The sequence below is a fragment of the Marmota marmota genome, unplaced genomic scaffold, assembly GCF_001458135.2.
Source record: "Marmota marmota marmota unplaced genomic scaffold, marMar, whole genome shotgun sequence".
Classification (NCBI taxonomy): Eukaryota; Metazoa; Chordata; class Mammalia; order Rodentia; family Sciuridae; genus Marmota; species Marmota marmota.
Genome location: NW_025999962.1, coordinates 4,755,348 through 4,765,389, shown reverse-complemented (window position 1 = coordinate 4,765,389; position 10,042 = coordinate 4,755,348). Strand labels below are relative to the sequence as shown.

Sequence of the window (10,042 nt, the reverse complement as noted above, 5' to 3'; positions counted from 1 at the left end):
GGGCACAGGCCGAGTGCCTAAGACAGGCTCCTGAGCTCAGCGCTCTGTAGTTATAGGGGAGGAGGTCGCCATCTCCTTAGAATGCGGGAAGGAGTCAGAGTTCTGAGGAGCTTCCTGGTGCACACTGGAGCCCCCGCAGGCTTGGGCACGTGGGGACGTCCAGGGGGTGCGAAGGGCGCTCCAGGCAGGGGCGCAGTGTGCGCAAAAGCTCAGGGGTGGGGAGGGCGGGTTGTCAGTTTGGCGCCAGCTGAGCGGACTCTCAAGTGCCAGGTGTTGACTAGATTCCACTACAGGAGGGTGTGGTCACATCCCACGCAGCTGGAGGGAAAGAGGGGAGCTGGGGGCAGCGAGGGCTGTCCCTGCTCCAGGATCAGGTGGGGTCTGCAGGGATGGAGGGCAAGAGGCGGAGTCATGGGAGGCTGCACGCACAGTAGAATGGCCTCAGCACCTGCGTCTGCGTCTTTGTCCTTTATGACCCCTGAGACGGGTGACTGGCTCCTAAGACTTGCAGCGGCCTCATCTGTGAGTGGAATGAGGGTCGGGCCCCCGCGCCGCCCCTTGACCCTGGGGTAGAGCAGCTATGTGGGGACAGCAATGCCTGCCTCTCAGGGTGCCCCACTGCACAGAGCCCAGCAGAGTGGGGGTGAGGCTGAAGGAGGGCTGTGCTGCCTCCTCCCCTGGGCCTGAGGGGAGGTGTCTGTCATCCTGCCAAGCCCTCAGTTCCTTACAGGAAGAGGGCGGGGCTGGCAGCCTCTCCAGTAGGAACACAGGGCACTGGACTGAGGGCCACCATACTTCCTGGGGTACACAAATGTTCCTTTTTTTTTAAGAAGAAAGAGGAGTGAATGAAACCCAGGTTGTACTTGTGCTTATGCTAACAGTCAAAAACTGTGTCTGTGTGTGTGTGTGTGTGTGTGTGTGTTTAGTGGAAAAAGGGGCCACAAAGAGGAAGATGCCAGGTCCCTGGAAAGTGATGCTGTCCCCACGGCTGGTCCCAAGGAGGCTCCAGGCTGCTGTGCCTGGGAAGATGTAGCTGGAGCTCTCCTGGGCCCCAGGAGGACCCCCATGAACCACAGTGGCTGGTGCAGGTACCAGGCACTGCCGGGTGGACGCCAGGTCAGGCACAGCGAGTGAGGGTGACCCAGGCAAACTGGAGCGCAGCTCTGCCCTGTGAGGATGGCAGTCTCCCCTCTGCCCTGTGTTGGGGCACGAGGGCCTGGCGCGCTCCTGGTCCTATCACGCCGTGCATTTCAGCAATGAGGAGATGGGGCATAGAGAAACACGCAGCGGCGTCGGGGACCAGGACTGGGGTGCCCAGGGGCAACAGCTCTAGGCACTGGGCTGCGCCTGCGGAGATGGGGGCCAGGGCTGAGCGAACCGGGGCGAAGCTGGCTTTGTCCTTTATGCCCCCTGAGACGGGTGACTGTTGCCCCATAGAACAGACAGGAACAGCGAGGCTGGCGCGACGCCCAGCGCAGGGACCCGCCCGCGGCTGGGGTTGGCGGAGGCGCGCCGCGGGTAGGCGGGCGACAGGCCAGGCCAAGGCCAAGGCCAGGCGGGGACCGGGGTGGAGCCAGCAGCCGCCGCCTCGCCGCGCAGCGTCCTTCCGGGAGGAGCCCGCGCCGCCCGCGGGTGAGTGGGGCGGAGGGGCGGCGGGCGGGGGTCCCGGCGCGCGGACCCGGTGGGTGTCCCGCCCGCGCGCTGCGAGGGGGAACCGAGGCGGGACTCCGAGGGGGGCGGGCGCCGGGCAGGGGACGCCGCCTCTCCGGGAGGCCCGAGGGGACTCTCGGCGGAGCAGCAGGACAGGCTGACGGCCGCGAGGGCAGCGGGTAGCCCGAGGTCCGCGGGTCTGGTTCTCGGCGCCGCCTCTGCGCGCCTGTGCCCGCGGCCCGGACTGAACGGGTCAGCTGGACCGGGGCCCCTGGGGGCGGTGAGCCGCGGGCCCAGCCACCTTTACACTCTGCACACCCCGCTTTCCCATGACTTGGATTTGGGGGTTCTGTTTCCTTTCTTACACTGAACTTTTTGGTCGTGCAAGCCGTGCCTGGGTTCACTCTTTGTTTGAAAAATGGGTCACTCTCCATAAAGTCCCTTTCCCCAGCACTGACCTCCCCGTGGCCAGCTGGCCGTGGGGCTTCTAGGCCTGTTGCTTGTCACACCGGTTACTTTCACAATGAAAAAGTTCACAAATGTTATCAGGGGGATTAGCCTTGACTCTAAAAATCGAGTCCCCAGGAGAGCTATGGCTTCAGGGCAGACAAGGCAGGGGAGCTGGGCACATGCCCAGGTTGGGGGGGACGGGGACATTATGATGGGACAGAAAAGGTCCACTCCGTTCTGTTCTGGGTCACTCTCCAAGGAGGCCTCAGCACAGGAGGTAGCCCAGGCATTTCACTGACGGGGACACAGAGGCTCAGGAATTGAGACCCAGGAGCTGTCTGGTCTCCGGGCCAGAAGTGAGGTATCACCAGAACAGGAGATCCTGGGTGCCACCCTCAGTTGGGGAGAGTTCACATCCCCTACTTAGCCTTCCCAGAAGCCGGGACATTGGCACTGTGGCCGGAGCCAGTGATGCTGTTGGCCCTGAGAACCTGCTGACCCCGTGAAGATGGCAGCCAGATCCTGCCTTTAGCAGCCTGAGGGGACAGGACATAGGCACTGAGTGGCCATGGGGCCCAGAGCTTGGGCGGAGGGAGGGCCGCATTGGGCTTTGGAGTCACACAGTCCTAGACTATTCTGTGACTTCCCGAGGCTCAGCTTCTTCATCTGGAAAGTGGGACCAGTAGTGAGACCCCCCTGGGGGCCAAGCAGCTGTGAGCCTCAGAGGCAGACGACCCCGCCCTGCGGCTGCTGGGGAGGCCTGCGGGTAGCCAGAGTTGAGCAAGGCCTGGAACTGCCCCTGCCCAGGTCCTGGGTCCTCTGCTTTGCCTGGGGTGCTCCTGGTGAGTGGCCCCAGGTCTTAGGGAGAGTCCAGGGGATTTTTTGACTGCTGTGGTCTTACTGGGTTTGAACCTGGAGGCCACTTCTTTACTTGCAGGAAGTGGGGCGGGCAGCCTCCACAGGGATGCCCAGGGCCCCTCACTTGTCTGGAGTTTCCAGGGAGGTCCTGCTGCCCTGCTCTTCCTTCCCCTGGGCCTCCCAGGAACCCTGGAGTGGGCAGGGCAGAAAATGCCCCCTGACCTAGGAGGCAGCCGAGGCCGGAGCAGATCCGGTTCCTGCCAGGGGTTTACCTTGCCCTCCCTAGCCCTCCACTGGGCCCCATCTCAGAGCTGATTTCTGGCCAGCCCAGCCCAGCCCAGGGTGACTCAGCCTGGTGGGCACCACCCACCGCTGCCTGTCCCCCCAGGCAAGTGTGAGTCAGGAGCTGGTAGTCCCCAAGAGGCCCCAGGAAACGTCCTGGGCCTGGCTCTCTCCACACGGGGCGCCTGATCTTGGGCAGGGCAAGGGCAGGTCCTCTGATACCCTGGGGCCTGTCGAGCATAAACACAGTGTGGCCCTTGTGGGGCAGCTAGACAGTGGGGTGGGAGCCGGGGGCTCATCCCCCCATCTGTGGACCCCAATTAGAGACCCTGTCCTCTGACTGGGGCCTTTGGAAGGCCACCCGCTGCCTGGCCTTGGCTTATTTTGTACATCGGGGTCTTGAGTGGTGGGCTCTAAGGTGGGTTGGCAGGGGCATCCATAGCCAGTCCTGTTTGGGGGTTGCCTGGCCCCACTGGGTGCTGTGGCAGGGCGACAGGAGAGCCTCTGTCCTCAGAATGCAGGGAGAAGTGCCGCCACCTGGTTAGGGTGGACAGACCCCTAGTCAGACACAGAGGCCACATGCTGCAGGATCCTGTGGCCATCGAGTGTCCAGGACAGACCATCGCTGGGTGCCAGGGGCTCAGGGCAGGGGCAGGGAGTGATAAGGATGTTTGGGAACTTTCTGGGATTATGCCAAAGGCCACTGAATCGTGCACTTTCCTCTGGTTGGTCTTAAATTGGTGAATTTCACCTCAATTAAGAAAAACTAGCCTGCAGGAGCCCGGGAGGCCTCGGGGCAGGAGCACGGAGGCTGGTGGGTTGGCAGCAGGTGGAGCAGGATGTCCAAGTGTCAGGGCTGACCTGCAGGAGGGGCTGACTCTGTTAACAGAGGGCAGCGTGGGGGCACTGGGTGATGTGTGACTTCCTATCCAGACTGGGATGCTGCCGCCTTTTCTTTCTTTCTTTTTTTTTTTTTTTCTTTTTTTGATATTAGGGATTGAACCCAGGGGTGTTTAACCGCTGAGCCACATCCCAGCCCCTTTTTATTTTTTATTTTGGGACAGGGTCTTGCTAAATTGCTTAGAGCCCCCCTAAGTTGCTGAGGCTGGCTTTGAACATGGCCCTCCGGGTGCAGAGTTGGACCCCTACTGTGCTTGGCACGCCCTCTGTGTCTGACTTTGCCCTTCGTGACTGTGGCCCTTCGTGGGGTACAGAGTGCGGGTCCCCTGTGCTTAGAATGTGCCTCTGCAGGATCCCCTGGCTTTCCTCAGGCTTGGGGCGGGCAGTTAGTGTTGGGGGCAGAAGTGTGCCTACTTCTGAGGGTGGATCAAGGGGTCTTGACGTCCATCTGTCTTATAGTGGCGGCTTTATCCTTTATGGAAGGGACTGTGAGGGGGGAGGCCCTGAGTGGGGGGCAGAGTGGACATAACCTGGGTGCACCTGGGAAGAGGCACCGGGTCACCACGAGGAGACCCGAGGTTGGGCAGCTCCATTCCTGCCTTGGCATCCCTGCCCCCCCCCGTCGGCAGCCCTGCCCCGCCCCTCCGCGCCTGCTTCCTGTGTTTGAGGCCCGCTGGGTGCCCAGGCTGCCGAGTTCCAGGGGAGTCTGGATGTACCGAACAGGGCTTATTATGGTCCCCACATACTGTCACTTTGCTGAGGCATTTATGAAGCAGGCAGAGCAGGGGTCATGACCCACTGCAGAGCCAAGCAGCCGCTGAGGTGGCCAGCTTGCTTGAGGTGATACAGTGGTGAGCCAGGCTCTTAACTGCCTTGGCCACAAGCCTCCACAGCTCTGTGCCTCAGGGCTTCCTCGACAGGGACCCGGTGGCCTGGCTCCCTTTTGGGCAAGGGCTGGAGGATGCTAGTTCAGTGCGAGCTTCGCCAGGCCTGGCAGGTGGCCATTCCCAGGACGGTCAGCATGCCCATGACCTCTGACATTGTCTTAATGCATTTGTTAAATTTAAGCAGTGGGTGTCTATGTCATTGTTACTATTTGCCACAGTTGGGTCCTCCTGCAGCCAGGGTCATGTTCTGCCTTCTTTGCTGGGGTCATGTTGAGAACAGTTGTCTCGCCATTCAGAAGGGCCAGGATGTCACTCAGTGATGGAGCTCTAGCCTGACATGCTCGAGGCCCTGATTTTGATCCCTATCCCTGAAAAATGAATAAGGTGAAGTCAGTGAAATAAAAGGTCCTCCAGAGCTTGACTTGAGGGTTGACCAGTCTTTGAGTCCCCAGTTGTTGGGCACTGAGGTTGCTTCCATATTCACTGAGCTCCGGAGCCCTGGTCAGGCACTCCCCCTCCCAGCCACCCTGCAGCCCCTCGCCCTCCTGCCCTCCCTCACTTGCAGCCCACGTGGGCCACCTCCTCCTCCCCACATGCTGCCTGTCCCTCTGGTGCCCCTTTGCAGGAAGGGCTCACTGACCTTCCTGTAGCCTTTCCTTCCTGGCCACAGTCAGTGCTGCCCTTTCTGAGGGCTGAGCTCCTCAACCCCATCCAGACCCCTGACGCCCATCCCCTGCTCCCTGCTGCCTGGCTGGCTCCCAGCTGTGAGCCCTGCAAAGTGCTGGATGCCAGTAGGTCCTCAGCCCAGGGCTGAGCAAGGGGGCATGGCCTGCCAGCACCACGGGGAGCCTGAAGCCAGCTCCCTCTGCCCCTGCCAAAGGGGGAGGGTTGTGGCCCTCAGGGTGGCAGTATCTGGCCTGAGAGGCCAGGAGAGGGCCAGGGGACCTCCCCAGCCTTGAACCTTTGCCACCCTCAGTCCTGAGTATCAGGGTGGGAGCAGCACTGTGCCCTGGGCAGGCTTTGGCCTACTTTATATCTCTTGTACACAAGGAAAGGGGCAGTGGCTTGAGGGTGGGCCCTTTGGGTGGGGAGACATCTGTATACAGAGCCACTCCCTGGTGCTGCCCACTGGACGGGGCCCACGGTGGGCAGTGCCAATGTCCTGTCTACAGAGTGGGAAACGGAGGCCCAGAGAGTCAGTGATTTGCTGAGGTCCTAGTGAGGCTGAGGGAAGGAGAGGTGTGGGGGAGCCCCGCCGTCTGCCTGAGGGAGAGGGGTACGCTGTGAGAGGCAGGACGGAAGCTCTGCCTTCCGGGGCCCCGGTGGGCACCCGCCCAGGAGGAGGCAGACCTAGAGGCCTTCCTGATGGAGGGGACCCGAACTGGCTTTGATCAAGGAGGAGGGGAGAGGTCCCTGCCCGAGACCCGAGATCAAGGTTGAGAGGACAGGAGACCCTGAAAGCTGGCCAGTGGCTAAGGGGAAGCCTGGGGGAGAGAGGGCCCCTGAGAGCCCCCGAGAGCCCCCGGCCAGCTGGGGGCTTCTGGGTGGGAACATAAGTTCAGGTGGAGACAGGTCCACTTGAGCTGGGTACAGAGGCCCAGGCCTGTAACCTCAGCAATTTAGGAGACTGAGGCAGGAGGATCACCGATTTGAGGCCAGTCTGGGCAACTTAGTGGGGTCCTATGCAAATTAGTATGAGACCCTGTCTCAAAATAGAAATAGAGGAGAAGGGCTGGGAGGTGGCTCGGTGCTGGCATGGCCTGGCCTCAGTCTTCGGCCCCACCGCCTCTGAACCGCACTGACACCGATGGAGGATCGCGCAGCCGGGACGCCAGAGACCCTGCAGGAGGTGGGCTGACCCGGGCTCCTCGGAGTGGACGGCTCTCACGCCAGCCCTGTGTTCTCTTTCAGAGCTTTCTGGAAGAGCAGTAGCCATGGCTCCACCCTGGGTGCCCGCCGTGGGCTTCACACTGCTGCCCAGCCTGGGGGGCTTTGCTGGCTCCTACTTTGTGCGCGGGGAGGGCCTCCGCTGGCACGCCACCCTGCAGAAGCCCTCGTGGCACCCGCCCCGCTGGGCGCTGGCTCCCGTCTGGGGCACTCTCTACTCAGCCATGGGGTAGGTGTGCGGCTGGGGGGCGTCTCCCCTTCAGAGGATGGCCCTTCCCCAGCAGGGGAGCAGGGAGGGGGCCTCAGGCCTGCGGGTTGCACAAGGAGCTTCCCTCTCCTGGGCTCCCTGGGAGGGTGGCCCGTGGCTGGCCCCACGGCGCCCAGGCCCTGCCACCCCTGTCTGGGCCGCTGCAGTGTACAAAGGCCAGCTGGGTCAGGTGGCAGGTGCTTTTCTCTGGTGGCCAACAGCAGCCACGATGGCAGCTCCCTTTGAGCTGCCCGGTGCCAGGCACTATCCAAATTGATTTCTAGAATCCTCCTTTTGACCAGGGACTGCCCAAGAACACAGGCTCGTAAGTGGGGATCCCCTCAGGAGCTCCCTCCAGGCCTGAGAGTCTCTGAAGAGGGAAGAAAGTGGTGGGTGGGGAAGAGCGTCCCCTGGAGGCCCCAATGGCTCCCTGCTCTTTCTGGAATGTTCCTTGCATCCCAGCTGCGCCCTCCCAACACAGGATGGGCCTGCAGGCACCAGGTACACAAGGCAGGTAGCAGAGGCCGGGCCAGTGTCAGGGATTCTGATGGGAATATGACCCTGAATCTGGGTGTCACCAGGGTCCTCAAGGCCAGTGGGCCGGGTTCTGAGGACTTTCCGAGTCTCTGCTCTCCCCTCCCCCATCCTGGCTCCAGTTCCTGGGGCTCCCCCAGCCCTTGACCCACCTCCAGCCCCTCAACCCCATGGCTCCCCATGGTCGCCTGCTGCGCTGTCCCCCAGTGTCTGTGAGAGATCCGTCCTCTACCTGAACCTCAGTTTCCTGATGTGGAGTGGGCGGATGACACTGCCACCAAACAGCAATGTCCTGAGGATGAAATGGGCCAGTGCGGGGGAAGTGCTAGGGCAGGGCCTGCAGGTGTGGCATGTGGCTGTTGCCCCTGTGGCCTCTGCCAGTAGATTGCCATCTGCCCTCCCTGGGCCCCAGACCCCACCCTGCAGGCACACAGACTAGGCTCACACCTGCCTCAGGGCCTTTGCATGTCCTGTCCCCTCCCCTGCAAAGCCTCATCCTCTAAGGCCTGCCCAAATGGCCCATCCTCTGGGCTGCCCCTGGCTAGCTTAAGAGCTTCCTCTGCACCCACTCAGCCCATGTGCTTCTCCTTCATGGCATAGAAGGTGACAGTGTCAAATAATTATTGAGAGTCCCTCATGCCAGGTTCTGCACTAAGTGTTGACCTGAATCGGCACAGCAATCCTCTGAGGAACAAAGGCCCAGAGAGGTTAAGCAGTTTCCCTGAGTTACACAGAAGTCAATGGCAGCGATCACTGTCATCTGAGAGGTCGGTGAGGTCCTGACCAGAAGCCTCTGTTTTAGGTACGGCTCCTACGTGGTCTGGAAAGAGCTGGGGGGCTTCACAGATGAGGCTGTGGTCCCCCTGGGCCTCTACGCTGGGCAGCTGGCCCTGAACTGGGCATGGCCCCCCATCTTCTTTGGTGCCCGACAAATGGGTTGGGTAAGTGTACCTTTGGCCTTCCTTCCTGGTCCCTGGAGATGTCCCCTCTGAGCGCTTGGGACATCCCCTCCAGACGGGTGCAGTTTGGGGGGCGGGGGTCTGTGGGCGTAGCTCTTGGAGGACCCCTGCCCCGGGGCCTCCCATGGGCTGATGCTCCACCCAGGAGGAAGGGAGCCCTGCAGGCCCTGTTGAGGGTGGTCAGGTGCCAGCTGGGGCTCGGGGTCGTCCTGGAGGAAAGCCCCCGTTAGGCCTGGAGCTTCCCAGTGGCAGCGGCTCTTCCCGCAGTGCTGGGGACAGACGGAGCCAGGCAGGCGCCCGCGCTGGCCCCCAGCCCCAGCCCTGCTCCGAACGGCTCCTGCTGAGAAGTGAAATCCACCCGGGAAGTCTGGCCCACTCGGGGCCACCTCAGGGACAGCGCTGCACAGGGACAGGGCGTTTGTTGGAGCCTTGCAGAAATGCTGGAGGCCAGGGCAGCCCTCAGTGGAGGCTGGAGGCTCCCAGCCTCCACGCCCCCTTGAACTTTGTGTCCCCTCAGGGTGCTGTCACCTACCCCCTCAGGGCGGGCCAGGCAGGAATGGTGGGTAGCAGGAGGGGCGTGGCCTGGACAAGGGGTGGGACGGGTCTGAGACCGGCTGACTCCTAGGGCCAGCTTGGAGGGTTTGTTGGGCACACGCTCTGGCTGTGGAGCCTCAGGCCACCCTGTCCCTGTCTTTGCAGGCCCTGGTGGACCTCCTGCTCATCAGCGGGGCGGCGACAGCCACTACCGTGGCCTGGCACCGGGTGAGCCCGCCCGCCGCCCGCCTGCTCTACCCCTACCTGGCCTGGCTGGCCTTTGCAACCACGCTCAACTACTGCGTGTGGCGGGACAACCAGGGCCGCCGCGGTGGCGGGCGGCTCCAGGAGTGAGGCGCCAGCCTGCTGAGGACTGCCCCGCTGCCCGTCAGGTGCCCCTGCTGGCGTGGCCACTACATGGGCCTGCTGGTCTGTCCGGGTCTCCGCCTAGGGGTCACCAGCGGCTCTGGGGGTGGTCGTCCAAGCCCAGCCACCTCCGGGGCAGTGTCCTGCGCTTTCCGCTGCGCCCTCAGAGCACAGGGCTTGACAAGCCGAGTAAAGTTCTTAACCTTCCACACGGTGGCCTTTATGGGACCCCTGACTGTGGGGAGGGGATGGGCTGTGATACACAGGACGTCTCTGTGGGTGGCTCTGGGCTGCACAACCAGGTGAGTCTGTACCAGCCAGGCTTCAGCACCCTCTTGGGACCCTCCAGACCCTGAGGGTGGGTGGGTCGTGCCCTGAGGACGTGAGCTCCCACAGCTCCCATGAAGCTGAGCCCAGGCCCAGCGTCCCATGCTGGCCCTGCCTGGGTCCTCAACCGGCTTTGCCTAGGACAACACTGGCAGGGCTGG

General features: G+C 62.5%; 1 protein-coding gene across 2 annotated transcripts; it reads left to right on the top strand.

The window, feature by feature from the left end:
- The first annotated feature begins 498 nt into the window (after nucleotides 1-498).
- Tspo (translocator protein) lies at nucleotides 499-9,761 on the top strand. 2 transcript variants are annotated; one of them, XM_048803023.1, is made up of 4 exons: nucleotides 499-522; nucleotides 6,939-7,143; nucleotides 8,498-8,636; nucleotides 9,354-9,761. In XM_048803023.1, the coding sequence occupies exons 2-4, from the start codon at nucleotides 6,962-6,964 to the stop codon at nucleotides 9,540-9,542; spliced, it is 510 nt and encodes a 169-aa protein (XP_048658980.1). In that variant the 5' UTR covers nucleotides 499-522; nucleotides 6,939-6,961; the 3' UTR covers nucleotides 9,543-9,761. The 2 variants fall into 2 exon arrangements, with proteins under 2 accessions (XP_048658980.1, XP_015357304.1); XM_015501818.2 differs by lacking the exon at nucleotides 499-522 and adding an exon at nucleotides 1,482-1,632.
- Nucleotides 9,762-10,042: the final 281 nt, after the last annotated feature.

What these genes read in the sequence shown, in the direction of transcription:
- Tspo (XM_048803023.1), top strand. Translation starts at nt 6,962, where the DNA reads ATGGCTCCACCCTGGGTGCCCGCCGTGGGCTTCACACTGCTGCCCAGC. An exon ending in ACTCTCTACTCAGCCATGGG is followed by an intron (nt 7,144 to 8,497) that starts GTAGGTGTGCGG and finishes CCTCTGTTTTAG; the next exon opens with GTACGGCTCCTACGTGGTCT. An exon ending in GTGCCCGACAAATGGGTTGG is followed by an intron (nt 8,637 to 9,353) that starts GTAAGTGTACCT and finishes CTGTCTTTGCAG; the next exon opens with GCCCTGGTGGACCTCCTGCT.